The following is a 19,279-nucleotide window of genomic DNA, read 5'->3' as shown; positions in this document are numbered from 1 at the left end:
TCATTTGGTTGTTTTAATAACATTTCCACATAAGTTTTCTGAAATTATATGATCCATCTTGTTTCCCTTCTTTCTCTACCCCCTCCTGGCTGACTAGTAAGAGTGGTCTCTTGCTAAATGAAGTAAATTTGCAATTGCCTCAGAGACTGCATCTTACTCATTTATTGCTAAATGTGAGCCCTGTATTTAGGTATGATGCCTCTTTTTCTATCTCATTCTTCATTAAATTTCAGATAATTTCAATTCTGAAATTGTTCCTATGAGAGAAACAGATAGCCCAGATAACTGAATCTTACTTCTCTTAATAGCCTTTGATACCTCTTAAATACTTTTAATATAATTTTTATATCTACCCTTTTTCCTTCTATACCTAAGTAGAAATAGATTTCTTTACTATTTATAATAAATATTCTCTTTTATTTCCTTCATTTAATTTATTGTACTCAAACCTAAAATTAGGAATATCCTATGCAGACTTTTTATAATGATTGGATTCCATTATTGTGGATTTTGTTCTTTTGGGTTTGGGAGTTTGTTTTTCCCTCCTCCCTTCCTTGTATAGTGGGTTTTTTTTTCATTTTTTAAAGTAAACATAATTTGGAGGAAGATACTTCAATTCATACAGTATACAGACATTTAAAATATGATAGTGTTTTAAGGAGAAGACTAATGATACATGAATGCTTTTTTTTTTTTAAAAAAGTATTGTAATTTTTTATTTCTTCAGTCTCTGAAACTTGAGGCATCATCATCTTCATTATAATTATCATCATTATTTTTAACCAACTTTGAATTCAACTGTGTGCCTTTATTCTTACTACTTCTGCAGGCTAAAATTTTATCATATTTCATTTCCATGTAGCATATAAAACTGTAGCTTTTGTTTTGAAGCAAACTTAGTGAACTCTTCATTATTTTTTTAAGACAAAAAATTGCTTTTAATAGACCAGTTCTTTAAATCAAACCCAATATATGTTGAAACTGGTCTTCCTCACCTAGGTCTTTTATACCTTTATCCCCTTTCTTTTCCACACAGTAATTTATACTACTCTTTCCTCTTCTTCCTTTAACTCCTTTGGAAAAAAGGATAATAATTAGATCTTCACAAAAGGACTCTGCAATAAGCCATTGAAATTGGTTTCTTTTATATTCTATTTAAAATTTTGGACAAGTTTTGTGTGTATTTGTATGTATACACCAAACCTCTCTGCATAAAATAGTGAGTAGTTGGCAAGATATAAGTTCGTTCCTACCTCTGATAACTTGCTAGACTTATGACTGAATATGCTTTTAATTCTCCTGAGCCTCAGCTTCCTTAATTGTAAAATGCAGATAATAATAATATAAATACTTTTCATGATTGCTGAGGATCAAATTCATTGAATGTGTGTAAATTATGTTGTAATTTAAAGTACATCACATGATAGTAGTATTATTACCACCACCACTAACTACTGTTTGTTATATTGAACAACTAGACCTTTTGTTTCACTTTTGGTAACAATTTGATTTTTGAATCCCATCATTTCAAGTTAATATTATTCATAAAATTAGAATGTTGGTTATACTTAATAACTAAAATAAAACCAACTTAAAATCTTTTATGTATAGAGATGTCTTATAAATGTATTTGAATTAGCTCATTCTAGACTACATATTGTGTTCTTCACTAGTCATGTGTTTATATTTTATAGATGCCCCTGAAGTTTCAGTCACAGGGTATGATGGGAATTGGTTTGTTGGAAGGATGAATGTTAATCTCAGGTGTAATGCTGATGCAAATCCACCACCGTCACAATCTAAATGGAGCAGGTAACAATAATTTTAACTTGTAAAGGAGAAAATTTTCTGTAAAATATTTTTAAAAACTCAAGATTGCAATTCTTTGTGTCCTTCACTTTAACATTTCTGTAAATGATAGCTCTAAGCTCCATCAATCACTATAGGTGAAAGTACTAAAATAAGACCTTTGATTTTAGGGAAGGATATAGAATACACTATCTGATACAAGAAGACAAAGAGTAAATCCAAGAGGCAGACTGCTAGAGGAAACCAGAAGGGATGATAAGAAATATCCTTTGTGTGAGACTAGGACAGAGGAGAGGAGAACAGAGGGATGATGTTGAATAAGTTTGATGTGATAATTAAAGAGAATGATTGCTCCTTGTTATTGCCCTTTTTTTCTTCAGCAACTATGAGTCTGATGTGAATGAGAGAAGAGAGTGGAGTAGGTAGCTTAAAAAGAAGAGAAGTTTTAGAGCAGACTTAAACAAATTAAGTGGCACCCATGGTCACAGGGGTATTAAGCCATAGCACAAGTATTTGAGCTAAGGTCTCTGAGTTTTAAGTTTCTCTTTTTATTGTGCCCTGCTGATGTTGAAGAGAGTTAGCATGCCAGCCTCCAGGAGTCACTCAGAAAAGTGTCACAGGCTTGGCACAGCTTAGGTAGGGCTCAGTGTGGTGAGAGAACAGATATTTTTGTAGTTGACCCAGAAGTCTGGTTATGACTTTCTCCAAAGGAGTTAAGCAGCAATGTGGTAAGAGTGGAGAAAACTAGAATTGTGGGACTGATGCATTTGTTGGAGTTTGTAAAGGGATAAGTAAGGCAAGAATGTGGCAGGCTAATAAGGTCATAGTTTTGGAACTGTAAAAGACATTAAAGATGGTCAAGTGTATTTTACAGATGGGGGGACCAAACACAGCTAGTAAAGGCTAGATTTGAATCCAGTTGTTCTTAAAAACAGAACACCCAATCCACTAAATCATCCTGTTGCTCAAAGGATTTAAAGGTAGAGAATAGCACATTGACCTGGGTAACTATGGGCTTAAAATTTAAAGGGAGAGGATGAAACAGAAGCAGGTAAAATTAGAGATGGTGAATCCATTATAAATTATGTTAAGGAAAGATAAATCAGAAGGATAGGATAGGCTTTCTCACTTCTCACCTGAACTCTGATAATTGGTCTCTTTCTTTTTTTTAATTTTCTATTCCTTTTGTTTATTTTTCAATTACATGTAGAAACAGTTTATCTCCATTTGTAACTGACTCATTTCTCCCATGAGCTTCATAGCTGTTGATATTACTCCTTCCTAAGCACTCCTCTTAACTGTATTTTTTCCTTGCTTAACCTTCAGTGGCTTCTGACATCACTAAAGAAAACATACAAACTCTTTAAGGGTACGTTTTAGACTGATCACAATTTGGTAATGAGCTACTAGCTTTCTGGTTTTACCTTATATCCCTCTATTAAGTCAGCATTCTGTCTCCTGCCTTCTGGCTGTACCCTCTGGCTGAGGTGTACTCCCTATCTCTGAATCTCCTGCCTCTCAGGATCCATATCTACCCTGTAGGCTCAGCATTGGCCACCTCCTCTTTTTTTTTTTTTTTTTAAACCCTTATCTTTTGTCATAAAATCAATACTAAGTATCAGTTCTAAGATGGAAGAACAGTAAGGAATAGGCAATTGGGTTTAAGTGACCTGCCCAAGGTCACACTGCCAGAAGTATCTGAGATTACATTTGAACCCAGGACATTCTACCTATAGGCCTCTCTATCCACTAAATCGCCTATCCTTATTATTTGATGTTCTCTTTATCCTCATATTACCTTGTATTTATGTATCTAGGTAGTACTATATATTATTATATTTTATTACCATTATATCATACTATTTATATTTTTATTTTTAAATTAAATAATACTTATACTATTACTCTTATGTGTATATGTGTGTGCATTATACAGTCTTCTCAGAACAATGTAAACTGCTTGAAAGCCAAAGCCTTTTTTGTTTTGGCTTTTATATTTTCTTTTCTTAGCACAGTGCCTTCCCATTTTTTTTTTAACCCTTGTACTGCGGTGTATTGTCTCATAGGTGGAAGATTGGTAAGGGTGGGCAATGGGGGTCAAGTGACTTGCCCAGGGTCACACAGCTGGGAAGCGGCTGAGGCCGGGTTTGAACCTAGGACCTCCTGTCTCTAGGCCTGACTCTCACTCCACTGAGCTACCCAGCTGCCCCCTGCCTTCCCCTTTTTTAAAAGGTACTGTTTTGTTGAATTGATTTCATTTGAGTGCTCCTACATCTCAGCAATTTTCTAATTTTATCGAAATTTAAAAAATAAATGGTTTACCTTAACAATTCAACAACCATCAAACACTTACAAAATATAAAATAAAGAAAAAAGTTGAAATATCATTTGAAGTTCTTCAAGAACTTTTTCCTCAGCATGTTCAATATTTTGACTTAACCTCTTTAATAGACTTGTATTTCAAGAAAAATCATGTTAATGATCTTTGTCTAGTAACTAAAGTATTATGACTACCAAGGTTGAAGTCAGTAAACATTTAAGTGTCTACAATGTGATAGGCACTGTGCTAAATGCTATGGACATAAAAAGAGGCCAAAAACAAAGTCTCTGCCCCTGAGGAGCTTACAGTCTAATGGGGGAGACAACATGCAAATATATAGAAAGCAAGCTTTATATAGGATAAATAAAAGATAATTAAGAGAAGGAAGGCATTGGAATTAAGAGAAGTTGGCCAAATATTTATAGAGTAATAAACATTTAACTAATAACATTTCCTTTGCTAATGTCACTTTGAAATTTTTTGGATCTGATTTAATTGATATAGTGAATTTCTAGAGAGAAAACTTTTCTGCTAATATAGTTTGACAATAATTAATAATCTTAGAATTTTCTTGTTTTCCTTGTTGGGTGGTAAAGTAACTTGCCACGATTATACCACCAGTCTGTATCAGGGTAGAGGCTTGAACTGAGATATTCCTTCCTATGAGGACAACTCTTTGTATATAAGACCTTTTGCTTCTTCTTAAGTAATAATGTTTTCTATTTTAAATAAGTGGGTAGTAGTGTATTCTAGGAATGTCTAGGAATATCAACATCTTTGAACATTTTTCAGATTGGATGGGCAGTGGCCTGAAGGTTTAGAGACTTCGGAGAATACCCTGTATTTTCTCAATCCATTGACTTACAATTACTCCGGTGTTTATATCTGTAAGGTTACAAATTCCCTTGGCCAACGAAGTGCCCAAAAGATCATCTACATATTAGGTGAGTTGCTATTTTCCTATAATACAGACTGCATTAAAGTATTTTCTCAAAAGCTTTAGATAAAGATTCATGTTTCTTTTGTTAAAGATTTTCAAGAAAAAAAGTGACTTCAATAAGTGCTTATTTAAAATAAATGATTTATTCCTCTATTGACTAATCTAAAATGAAGTTATTTTCTTGCCCTTTTATTTGCTTTGAGTTTTCAGTCCTGTCAAGATTGATAACATTGATTAGGTTTAAAAAATTCTGCACTTGCCTCATTTAGTAAAAAAATTACCTACCCTTTGATATCTTGTTCATTTCAATTGGAAATAACATAGCAATTGTTTCATAAATCAGGACTCTTCCAAATTGAAGCACTTTGATAACAAATTAGGAATATTTTTATGTGAAATTGTGAAGATTGTACCATTTTTCTGTTCTCAGTTTTCAAATTAGTTGTTGCCATAAAAATTCCAATTAAATATTCTGGTAAGGTTTTGTTATGAAAGATTTTGGAGTTTATGATTGGTTATTTCTTTTAAAATTGATTATGAAGTGTACAATTTTAAAAACTTATTTTTTAGTGGTACCTGTAAATAATGTTAAGCACTGGATAGGTATATCTGTATGAATGAATTAGTAAAAACCTAATGATAGAGATTTTTGACCATATACCTTGGCATATGGAAACAATGAATTATACATTTTATGTTATATAGTATACTTTGTATTGTACTGTGACAGATTTTTAGGTTTGGTATTACTTTTATTTTGTTTCCAAACTATTTTCTAAATCTCCATTTTTTAATATGTCTTAGCATTTGAAATTCTTTTAGTCACATTGGTATATGTCTTTTTTTTTTGAAATTATATCTAGCAACATAATTGTCAGAAGCATCATATCCTAATTTAGTGTCACATTTACATACATATATAATTTCATGTAATTTTGGAGCTAGACCTTAATGAATGGTCTAATGAAGCCCAAAAAGGGAAATTGGCTTGCTAAAACCACGTAGTCACTAGTGGCAGAGCTGGGATTCACTCTAACATCTCTTCCTCCCAGTCTATCATCATTTTTAGTGTGCCACACTGTCATATGAGTGTGTATGCATCTATGACTTCAAGTGTATCTTGTTTCACACTTTAGTAGATAGATAGTTGACTTAGCAGATAGGTGGCCTAGCAACACATGTTGCTATTGCCATAAAAATAACAATAATATTCAAATGGTGAATAATTTCTTGGTGACCCCTAAAAAACATACTAGATCTATACCTTGAAACTTTTCTAATGCACTTGGACATGCCAGGGCTTATACTTGACTGTCTTGGTCTTCAAAAACCCAGGATATCATGTCTGTGCCACTATGAGTCACTCTAGAAGGACTTTCATAGGAGACATAAAAATAGCATGTCCATTTACACACGACAGAATTCCTTTTATCCATTGATATTCCAGCAAGAACAACTGAAGATTAAATTTGCTACTCTTGGTGATATTTTGTGTTCTTACAATCTTCATTTTTAATTGATATGAAATTGAGCATTTATTAAATTAAGTAGTATTGCACTTCTCTTGGTAGTAATCCATGATAGCAGGTCTTATGAACTTCACTTTTTTCAAAATGTATTTATTAAGTGGACTAGAGAGCTGACCTTACGAGTCAGAAAAATCTGAGTTGAAGTCTTTCTCCTATGTGACCATGGACATGTCACTTAAAATCTTAGTGCCCTAGAGAATACACTAAATAAAAAAGTTTCAAAGGAGGTGCCTGTCTACATTGTTAGAGGGAGTTTATATACCTGGAGAACTATAAATCAATGAAATCATAGGTCCAGATCCAAATATTTGAAAAAGCAAACAAAAATAGTTTTTCATAACTCTAATGAAATTCAATATGATCCCCATCTCATTACAAAGAACTCTAAGGAAGTATACAAGTTGCTTCATATTAATAGATTTTTTTGCATTAAAATACCACTTGTAATATTCCAGTTCATAGAAAGTTTCTGTTTTCTATTTCTAGTATGTAAAGAAGAAAATATTCTAATTGTTAGCAATTTCTCTTAAGGCCATTATTCTTCAGAACTGGATAACTAACTTTACCTGCCTTATCAGAATTCCTCTGGCAATGAGTGTTTCCTTAAAAGGCCATTTGGAGAAATATAGGACATTATTTATCTTATGTTAATTATTTTGACATCTAAAGCAATTGCCAGGATTTACCAGACCTAAAAATCTTCCATGGTAAGATTCCATGGTAAATAATCTCTAAAATATAAGGTTTTACCACATGACTTTTAAGATCCCTTCCAGTTCTAAATCTGACTCTGTGATCTGAAGGGTTGGGACTTTCTACTGATTTCACATTTTTGAGTAACTGTGTAATCATTCCAACAGAGAGCTGCATTAAAAGTTTTCTTATAGTTCTACCATTCCATGCATCCTACATTATACCAGAAGGAGAGGTGATGGGGAGTCCAGTCACTGAAGAGAGCCCCCCCAATTCTGTCAGCTTAAAGAGCTATTCCTTTTGAATATTGCTAAAAATGAATAACTTTATGTTATCTAATTATGTAATACAATGATTGATTACTTTCATCACTTTCACAATGTTTTAAAAGTATACAGTGTCACCAACAATAACAACATGCATTAATTCATTAAGCCCTTGTTATATGCCAAGCATTGTACTTAGTGCTAAGAATGCAGAAAAGGCCAAAATACAGTCCCTACCTCCAGGAAATCACATTCTAATGGGGGAGAAAACATGCAAACCACAGAATATATGTGTACACACATGGAAATTACTAGTAATCTCAGAGGGAAGGCAATTAATAATAGAGAAGATCTAATAGACACACACATGAAATGTATTTTTCTTTATTAGGAGGTAGGAAGTAGGGTTGGGGAACTAAATACAATACTTCAAATACAAATACAACTTCATGGTTGTAAGGAACTAAGTTGTCAGAAGTTCTTCCATCAGTGCAGATCAGCAGCTTTAGTATTTTATAGTCTCAAAGAGTACATAAATTATTAATAACTTCTTTGATTTGCTCTATGTGCATCAGAGTCAGGACTTGAACCATTTTCCTCTACCTTCTACACCACATTGTCTTTCCTTTTACTAAGGTTTTTGTTAAAAGGATATTGTCCAGAATAAGAGAAGGAATTGTTCTATTGTTCTGGATTAACAAACTGGTTCCCATTTAGAGGAAATTGACCAGAATAGCGAAGGATCTAGAAATGGCCATATAAAAAATCAGTTGGAGGAACTGGAGGCGATATTTCATCTGTAAATGGGAATACTTTCTCAGGAGATGATTAACAGACATTTATCTAGCATCTACTATGTGCCAAGAAACGTGCTAGGAGGACTGTTTGACATAAAGGTCTATGGTTATTCTATTACTTCAGAACACAAAGATAGGATCAATGGATAGAAGATATAACAGATTTTTCCCCCTCTTCCTGTGAAAGACTGCACTAAGTAGACATTTCAAGATGGAGTACCTTGCCTGATATAAGTTAGTTATTGCTTTAACAGCAGGTATTTTCAGAGGAGTTGGAAGAGTATCCGTTAGAGCTATTGCCCTAAAAGAATGTGAATTCCTGGAATTTGGTGGGAAATGGTTTTATATGACCTTCACGTTTCCATCTAACTCTTAAATTCCTAGATTGTGTGCTTTCTAATACCATTTCTATTTATCTCCTGCTGTTTTTCCAAATTTCTTTTTCTTATGGATAGATTGAGGGAAGGAGAATGTTGCCATTTATACTTGGCACAGATGTTTACTTTAATTGTTAATCACAATTAAAATATCATATAAAGTGGAATTAAATTAGATCTTATGCAATTTCTTTGCCTTTTTAGAATTTATAAGTTTCTTACAGATTATTTGTCATGCTGAACTTTGATTCCAAATTAACCTAATTTTTCATTCCACAAATGAAACTAATCCATTGGTTTTATGCATATGGTTAAAAAGTTCTGTTTTGAACTCTCTCTCTAGACTATTTAGCTGTTTGTGCTCTGGGAATTTAGTCATTTATCTATGTATTCCATCTATAATTTTATTTTAACCACGTCTGCCAGCTCTTTGGCAGCATTATGTTTAGATGAATTACTCCAATGATTCTTGCTTTCCTTTCTTCATTTGGTGTATAGTCCTGTAAAGAGAAATACAGCATGTTCTTCATTCCATTGATCATTATTTTATTCATAGTTTTATTTTTACTTGCATCCGTACCATCTATGTTGTAGAAACATAGTGGAATTGAACTATTCATTTGAATTAAATCTCTTTTTCTAAAAAGTTGATAGCTACCCATTTATCAGTGAGGTTATTTTTGTAGATTGTCCACAAATACCGTTTTACCTTCTCTGTTCTCCCAGAAGGGTGTTTGTATTAAGTGTGTCTATTCCAAATGCCTGAATAAATATAACACTGATTGACTTTTGACAATGTAGCAATAAAACTTAAATATGTTCTGATTCATTTTGAATTGATTTTGACCGGTGGTTTACTCCTTTAAAAAAAAAAAAGAAAGAAAGAAAAACCAAGCATTTGGTAACATACTATTGGGAAAAGTGGAGATTGTGTGTGTGTGTGTGTGTGTGCGTGTGCGTGTGTGTGCGCGCGTGTGCGCGCACGTGTGTTGTGTATGTGTATCATTTTTTTTAGACCATTACCTTCTGTCTTCAAATCAATACTAAGTATCAGTTCAAAGGCAGAAGAATGGAAAGGCTAGGCAGATGGGGTTAAGTGACTTGCCCAGGGTCATACAGATAAAGATGTATCAGTTCATATTTGAACCCAAGACCTGTATACAGAGAAAAAGAGAGAAAAAAAAAGAAAGAAAGAAATTGTTCATATCCACTTTATTCATAGGAGAAAGAAAAAATAGTTTTTCTCTTCTTTTTGGAACTCTAAATGATTATACTTATCTGTGTGTTTGCGTGTGTATTTACATAAATATAAATAAATATATGTATATATATACACACACTCACACATGTATATATATAGAATATGTGTACACCACTGAGAAAAAGAATATCTGATTAAGATTTAAAACCATTTTCTATTATTTTTTTATTGATTAATTAAGAAAATTTTCCATGGTTACATGATTCATGTTCTTTCCCTCACCTCCTCCCACCCCACCTCCCATAGTCAATGTGCAATTCCACTGGATTAAAACCAAGTATTTCCTTATTTTTAATTTTAAAACAATCAAATTTCTTCAAAGAATATTAGGAAGAAATACAAATTTAGGGGGCAGCTGGGTAGCTCAGTGGATTGAAAGCCAGGCCTAGAGACAGGAGGTCCTAGGTTCAAATCTGGCCTCAGACACTTCCCAGCTGTGTGACCCTGGGCAAGTCACTTGACCCCCATTGCCTACCCCTACCACTCTTCTGCCTTGGAGCCAATACACAGCATTGGCTCCAAGACGGAAGGTAAGGGTTAAAAAAAAAAAAAAGAAAGAAATGTAAATTTAATAAATATTAAACAAATATGAGCCTTAAAAATTTTACTCTTTTTGGCTCCAAGACAGAAGGTAAGGGTTTAAAAAAAAAGAGAGAAATGCAAATTTAATAAATATTAAACAAATATGAGCCTTAAAAATTTTACTCTTTCTCTGAAAAAATTAAAAGATTATGAGGATTTATAAATTTAATAAATTAAAAAATCTGAAATATTTAATTTTAGAAAATCCGACTAGTCGGTGGTCATGAGTTTTTTGTTTTAATAAAAGTTCTAAATCAGTTTTTGTTAAATCATACACACACACACACACACACACACACACACACACACACACACACACACACCCCACACACAGATGTTTTCTAAAGATACATTTTGCTACTTGAAACTTAAAATTTTAAAAATGCTTTAGAAAAAAAATTACTCCTTTGCCTGATCTTATAAAGTGCTAATTCTATTAGATTTTACGTATAATTTATATTATGACTGCTTTAATTTTTCTCTTCAAGCTTAACTTAATGGAGATTAGATGTCAAGAATACTTCACATTCTCCTATGCACATCTTCCTACAAATTTAAAATTCCTGTTTTATTAACATTATGTGAACTAATATTCACTTGATATGCTTGACAGAATTACAGTCCTTTATATGTTTAAACTTATAGGAAGCTAGTTAGTATGATATGTTCAACAGTATTTATGCTGTACTCGCTAAATTCTCACCATAATCTGTATATACGGCATTCCATGATGAAACTGACCTCAGTAAGTATTTTTCTATAGCTTGTAACACTAGAATAATTTCCCAATGTAGATTTAGTTTGTTCTAACAGTAAAAAAATTTTTTTCAATACCAACTCATTACAAATTCTAATCTAAACTTCAAAATTATATCATTTGGGTCATCTAGTCACATAATTTAGGGAATTTAAGCTATTGTAACATGTAGTTTCTTCTAAAACAACGTAATTTTTCAGTGTCCTAAAATACCACTTTAATTGATAATTAACAAATGTTTATTTTTCACTACTCATATTTAGTGTTTCCTAATGATAATGGACATTTACATGGTAATATAGTAGCAATATGTAGGGATCATTTACATCTAATGATTTAGCATTTTTAAAATGTTCTCTCTAAAATATTATCCATTCTGATTTATGTCAATTCAACACATTAAAAAAGAATCTTTTATTTTAAAGATAGTGTTGGAAATTTTTTAGTTGCCTAAAATACTTGGATGTCTTTTTCTCATGGTATGGTCTAGTTATCTAAACAAGTGAGAATATGATGTTCTTTATTTTCGAAATTACTAATGTTCTATATTTAATAGTTTTTTGATTTCTAAAATTTGGATACTTCTATTCACTTAAGAAAAATATTTTTGAGAGAATAATTAAAATTATTAGCTTACTCTGCCCACTTACCAAGAATGTATAGTTTTTCATTCTTTAAAGATATGTTGCTAATGTAAAATTTAAATAAATCTAAATTTTTCCCTCTTTTTTAGTTAAAAAAATTTTTTTGCTCCTTTTCCATTTTATTCTCCTCTGCCACTAAGAAATTATCTTGATGCAAATATTTTTAAAATCATTATATGGGAGCCTTTCCCAGGAACATAACTAAACAAATTCTCCCTTCCTGGTGCACAGTACTTAACAACAACTTAATCTATAATATAATAGTTTAAAGCATTATACAAGAAAAAATTTAATTCTTTTGTGGTAGACAAGTGATTACTGACCAGATATATTAGTCTTGTAATTTTAAAATGTATTGAACAAATGAAATAATGTGGCACCTTAATCTTATCAAATTAAGAATGAAAAACTATTTTTTTAACTATGTATTTATCCATCAACTGTGCTTTCTTTTCAACTTGCTACTGATTTAGCTTGCATTGACATTCTTTGCCTTTCTGTGTCTTGTCTATCTTTGCTGTTTCCATTAGATCCTCCTACTACTACCACCCAACCACCTACAATTCAGTGGCGTTTCTCAACAGTTGAATTCGAAGATATAAATGCACCACCTAAAAAATTGCCTTTCCCATTATCAACTTTGACAACAATTAAGGATGGCGCAATTGGCACCGTCATCGGTGGTGCGGTGGGTGGGGTTCTCTTCCTGATACTTGTAAGTGTTTTGGTTGGAATATTCTTCTATAGGAGAAGACGGACGTTCCGTGGTGACTACTTTGCTAAGAACTATATCCCACCATCAGACATGCAAAAAGAATCACAGATTGATGTTCTTCATCAAGATGAGCTTGATTCTTACCCTGACAGTGTAAAAAAAGAAAATAAACATCCAGTTAACAATATAATATCTAAAGACTATTTAGAAGAACCTGAAAAATCTCAGTGGAACAATGTAGACAATCTTACCAGGTTTGAAAGACCAATGGATTATTATGAAGATATAAAAATGGGAATGAAGTTCGTTGGTGATGAAAGTTATGATGACAACGAAGATGACTTAGTTTCACATGTAGATGGTTCAGTAATTTCCAGGAGGGAGTGGTATGTTTAGCAACCACTAAATGAAAGTGACTCTGTACAATGTTTCATTCATTTTAGTTGATCATTTTCAGATTGTTCATACTTTTTTCTTGAAGGAAGAATAAGATTTTTGAAGTTGATTTTCAAGCTTACTTTTTATATTCTAATTTGATAAATGGAAATGTAAAAACTAGGTTAAATGTATCTGAGCTGCTTTATATTTTTTTTCAATGCTGTACTACTGTCTCAAGATTTGAATTTTAATGCAGAGTACTTTATTGGTCTGTGGCACAGGTAAGAAGAAAAATGTTAACTTAAAGTGAAATGTATAATTTGTTTTGGTACAAAAATTAAAAAAAAAGCAACTACTTTGGCATTGTGTATTAAATGTTTACTTAAGACTCTGTTAAACATATACCTCTTAATCTCAAGTTTTCACATCAAATGACATTACATCAAAATTGACTCAGATTTGTTCAGTAATTTTTTTATGTATCCAAAAACAGAATCTGATGAACCATTTTCCCTTTTTAAAAATTATTTTCTAAGGTCAACAGAAAAGGAATGAATGAAGGCCTCTTCATTTTTTTTTTTTTTTTACCTCTTCATTTTTAGTGAGCCTTGCCATACTGACTATAGGGTCAGGTATACTTTTAAAGATGTTTTTCACTGAAACGATTAGTTGACTAAATAAATGGGGTTTAGTTAACTGAGTGAAATAGATTTTGTGTAATACTATTACCTTTCATAGTTTGGTTCTTCAAAAATATATATATATATGTATATGTATGTATATATATATATATAATATAAACAGAATATAAATCCTTAAGTAATTTTGCATATACTTCTGTTTATGAGAAAGGGAAAAAAATGATGCCATGGAGACATTAACATTTGTTGTGGTACAGTAAGTGCCAAATCTTATCTTTTGCTTCTTAGCGATTTTGTACTAGAGGAGTAATCCATGATAGACTGTCATTCATTTCTAGTGCAAAGGGAATTATGAGGTATAGACAAGGTTCTGATGACAATATGCAAATGAGAAAAATTTATTCTGAGTTAAAGATGTTGTAAGTGTCTTTTAATATTTTGTAAGCTTATTTGTTTTTAGTCATTCAAGGTTGGCTTTAGTGAGAGGTGAAAGAAAAGTCCTGAAATCTTAAGGATCCAAAAGTTGCAATATTTGCTAACCCAGTTTGCCAGAATATTTTTCTAAAACTTTTTTTTTTTCCTGTATGCTCTTAGATCACTGTTTGGAAAATGTTTTTAATTTAAAGTCAGCATAAATATAACAAAAATTTCCTTTTTTGAAATATGTTATTTGAGAAGATAATTTCATCTAAAATCTCCAAATGTTAATTTTCTTCATAAAATAGTTAAAATTTAAATATTTGTACAGTGAAGACCTGGAACTATCACACAATGATTTACATATCATACAGTCCAAAGATCTTTCCATTTTGTGGTTTATTTACTGAGAAGGTAATATCTGGGATTTTCTTTACTTATTTTGGTTATTCTTTTTTTTCTGTGACACTTAAGGGAAAATGGAGTTATTTAAGCCAATGGATAATCTTGTGATTGGAAAAGCAAAATAAAGGTATATACTGAGGTTGTTTGCTTTGAGTAAAACTTAAAAAATATAGAAAAAAGTTACAGTTATCTGGAACAGGCTCATTTGAAAAAATTTGATAATGATTAAAACCTAAAAACAAGATTGTGAATAAACGTGGAATAGTTATTGTGACTCTTACCTTAACATTTTGTGGAAATTAAAAAATAATATTTCCCTTCTAACAAAATAATTCAAGTATATATAAGAGTTTATTAATCCCTGTCATTGAAAAGATTCTCTTAGAAAGTTAAGCACTGACTAATAAACATAATGAAATATCACAATACTAGAAAATGTTAATTTGGATCATTATTAAAGTTAACCCAATTTTGCAAATATGCATTTTTCTTAAATAGCAAAAGCACCTCAAAATGACTTACAGTATTTAGAGCTTTACAATAAATACAGTATCTGTATTTTTAAAACAGACACTACACTGTGATTGACGTAAATCTTTTGAAGGGAAAATTTGTGGCTCCATATTTAAACTGTTTGTGTTGGTGTATTGACCACAAGAAGAAGATCAATCTGAACTCTTTTATCAGTTAAGAGATAAGTTTTTGGCTTCTTATTTGACCAAAGTTTCTTATTCAGAACAATCACAACCAGATACTGTATATAATTCTCAACTTTGGGAGTAACTCTAAGCAAATGTGTAATGTATTTCTAAAACTATATTTCAGATGGACAAAGATTAAAATTTACTATATTATCTTTGAAAGATAGCTTGTTGTCTTAGAAAACATGAATTACTTATTGTGAACTCACTTTTTTTATGTGGGATATTTTGCGCCTTCTATAAATTTAAAGGTTTTTGTAATATTCAGACCTTTTGAGTATTTACTATACTCAGTGTATCCTTTACCAATTTAAACAATTTGGTAAACTTTACAAAGTCTCAGAGCTTAACCTCAGACTGATGATACTAGTGTTAACTTTCAAAACCATTGCAATGTTGTTTATTACGACATTATGTATGTTTGCTGTAAATAGAAATCTGATTGTAAACATGAATAGTTGTGTGAAATAAACATTTTTGTTAAATTAATTTTTGAATATAAGTGATGTACATAGATAATTAATCTACCAATATGTAAAAATACAAGAAACTATACCTGCAAAAAAAAAAAAGATTTGTTAATTTAAGAAAAACTTCTTAGTGTTTTACTTTTTTCAATGAACTTATTCCTTTGTCTCACATTCTCTCAATAGTTTTTGCCTTTCGAATTATCTTCAGGAGAGTACAGTGGAGAAATCAATATGCCTTTCATTTTTCCCTGTTAATCGTTTTTGGAGGGGTGTTTTGTTTTGGGTACAGATAGTCCAAGAAGGAAAGAATTATTACTTTCTTGTTTTCTAGGGAACTACTTTGATGGAGTTAAAAATGAGGAGAAATATGTAATTGAAATGTGTATCAAATTCTCTTAATAATGCAATTTTATTTAAAGAATGCCTTCAAGATAAATTTAAATATAGAAAAAAGTCTGTAAGGTTAAAGAAAAAACTACTTTAGATTTTCAGAAGCAATAGAAATGAAATATTGAATTGCTTGTGCCTTTTAAAACACTATTCACAAAAAGTATGATAGTTGTATAATGTAAACTGTGGACTTTCATGTAAGGGCTACAGAAAATAAATGCAGAAAGCAGTCATTGAAATAAATTAGTAAACATTTTTTGCCATAGAACACTTTTTACATGTTTTATTTTGTTTCAAGTTTTAATACTTCCAAAACTGTACCATCTGTTTAATAGATGAAAATAATGCAACCTGTTAAAAGTCTATAGAATGTTTGAAATGATGCCTCTAATGAATTTCTGAAAAATAACAGATTGTTTAGTGAATCGATATTCATATTTTCTTATAACAAATACAACACTCCTAAGAGATTGCATTCCCAAATTTTGGGCATCTTATGTTGTATTCTACTTTTCTATGCTAATAAAGCTTGCATTATATTATTTAGTAATATATTTGGTAAATATTCTTCAATATCTCTGTTCTGTAAATAATTCTAAAAACATTTTTGTTTTTCTAAGAGTTTATTTTCATTGAAAAAATATCATTAAAATGAATGTTTGACAATATGACTATCTTTTAATGTTTAATATGACCTTTCAACCATTCTTAAGTTGTCTAACAAATTAGAATTTGTACTTAGTTGTTTTACTATTTAATTCCTTACCCATGTAGATGAATATTTGGATATGTGATAAGTTCTATATATATCCTGGTTTCCCTACTGCTTTGATATGAAACCAATTAAATATCTTCATCTAAAATACTTAATTTTATATGCTTCTACTCTAAATTGCAAAACAACGGAAGTTTATTTTTTACTATTGGTTTTACTTATTTTGTTATTTACTTATTAATTTGTTTTTTCCTGAAATCATAAATATTATGGAGACAGTAAGATAAATGTATTTTTCCTGAATGAGCCTAATTTTCTTATAGGTATATCAATAAAATATTCAAATTTACTATTTACAATGGATTTGCTTGAGAATTAAATAGTGCATTAGGAAGATATCTTTTTTGTGTATGTATGTCAGTCACCTGCAATGTGAAATTTTAATGATACACTTTAAAAGTTTCCTTTATAGATATTTGTTGGATACTTCCAAGAAGTTACATTATTAAATTGAATGCATGAATTCAGGAGACGTGAAAATAATAGTGGTTGTTCATTCTCATTTTGAAGAAAAAAAACTATCACTTTGATTTCGTATTGATGTTCCTTTTAAATGTCTATTCTATACCCACCATTGTGTTTTTGGAGAGTATATAAAAGTGGAGAAGAGTATAAAAGATGTAAAGATATCACTACCTCTCTTAAAGACTTCTTTATAGTCTGATCAGATTCCAGATGCCAAAGACCAGAGGAAATTAGGGGAATAATGTGAACAATTTTGTTTTAGTCCATATGTTCAGTGTAAAGTTCAAAGACTTCTGGATTCTGGAGTTAGAGGTCCCAGGTACAAATCCTGGCTCTTTTTACCTATATAACTTTGAATTGATAAATCTCTCTGGGCTTTAGTTTTCATATTTGTAAAATGATTAAATTAGTAGTGACTTTTGAGTTATTTCTTAGTTCTCAATCTAAGATTAAATCTTAGTATTCCACTCCAAAAATCTAAAATAAAAAAAGATTTTTGTTGCATGAAATTAGGGGAAATAATTCATGGAAAACCTAGGTCTTAATATTTAGTCTGTTGGCACAAGAGATAACAAAAAGTACAATATTTGGTTCAGAGATTGACCTAAACCATAAGGAGGCATATTTTAGGGAAGACTGAGACAGGAAGAGTTGGAGTATCTATACTTTATAAGGAGTTGGCACTTGATAAGTTTTGGAAAACTATGATAGAATTTTGGACAAATATTAAGAGGGAAGTTTTTTTTTTAAGATTATTCTAATAGTATATCTGTATGACTTGATTTAGATAGCTGTAAGTGACATAAGGCAAGGAAACCAGGTGAATTGTTACAATATATGCATAAAAAATTAGTAGATGCTAATATTGGTCAAGAAAATGGTGAGAAAATATAGCTCACAGATATATTTTGTCAGGAATAAGGGGCTTGGTTACTAAATATGGGAATAGAAAAAGGCTTTTTTTCTTAGTTTCAGGTAATTTGATATGAAATGAATGAATAGTGATATTAATGTTTTATATTTGTAATAGTATTAATTCTTCTGTAAAAATTAATATTCATTTCTCTATTGCAGATGTAAAATTGATCTGCATAGGTACTAAAATGTTCTCCATTTATATCAACCAGATTGTAAAGAATCCTAGGTTTTGACTTTTAAGTAATATATAATTACATTGATTTTATTTTTTAAAAATACGAAAATTTCATTCCCTTATTCAGGATCAGATTGCTTAAGTTTAAAACTTGCAAATTATCGCAGAAATAATATTGTTGCCAGCATATAGTATATGTATCATAATTTTAATTATAGTTAATTATACTTTTTGTTATGCTCAGTAATTTTTTCCTTTGGGTTTTCCTTTTTAACTATAACTACTCAGATGATATTTTCATTAAGCTTCATAAATTCTATTTCAAAAGGCATAAAAACTAAGTTTTAATTCTCATTTTATTGTTTTAGTTGACTGAAGTTGGGTAAAAGGACTTCTGCCCATGATTGAAGTGGTTTTGCTGCTGAGGGAGAATACTCTACTGAGTGGTATTTAAGGAGAGGGAGACTTAACTTTTGATTGACTAAGAGAAGGATGAGCATGTTACTATATATCTTTGTTATGAACTTATTTTAGTTTGTTGCAGAGTTCCAGAGATAACATGGTGAATGGAACTCCAACAAGGCACTTGAGAGACAATTTTGAAGTTTATGGGAAAATGGCCTATCACATTCCTTAGAATTCTAGAAACTGCTGAGAGCAGACCACCCTATCAGTTTTTCTTGGTTTTAGCCATGATCTTTCTTCACTTTCAGCTGAAGATCTTGTTTATACTTATGTATTTTTCTGTATGTTTTAATTTGTAGCACTTCTTCACTTTCAATTTTCAGTGGTTTTTTGTTTAACTAGTTTGATGGGAAGAAGCTGGGTGGTGAGTGTAAAACTCTTTACTTCTC

The 19,279-nt window shown here is 31.1% G+C and overlaps 1 protein-coding gene across 1 annotated transcript in view; it reads left to right on the top strand.

Annotated features, from left to right (window-relative positions):
• Positions 1 to 19,279, top strand: part of NECTIN3 (nectin cell adhesion molecule 3) — a 159,137-nt gene that overhangs the window by 13,894 nt on the left and 125,964 nt on the right. Inside the window, exons 4-5 of the mRNA XM_044669188.1 lie at positions 1,695 to 1,812; positions 4,922 to 5,073. Of these exons, the coding sequence (XP_044525123.1) occupies positions 1,695 to 1,812; positions 4,922 to 5,073 (270 nt within the window). The remainder of the gene's footprint in view (positions 1 to 1,694; positions 1,813 to 4,921; positions 5,074 to 19,279) is intronic.

Source organism: Gracilinanus agilis, chromosome 3 (assembly GCF_016433145.1).
Source record: "Gracilinanus agilis isolate LMUSP501 chromosome 3, AgileGrace, whole genome shotgun sequence".
NCBI lineage: Eukaryota > Metazoa > Chordata > Mammalia > Didelphimorphia > Didelphidae > Gracilinanus > Gracilinanus agilis.
This window is presented reverse-complemented; position numbering and strand designations above follow the sequence as displayed.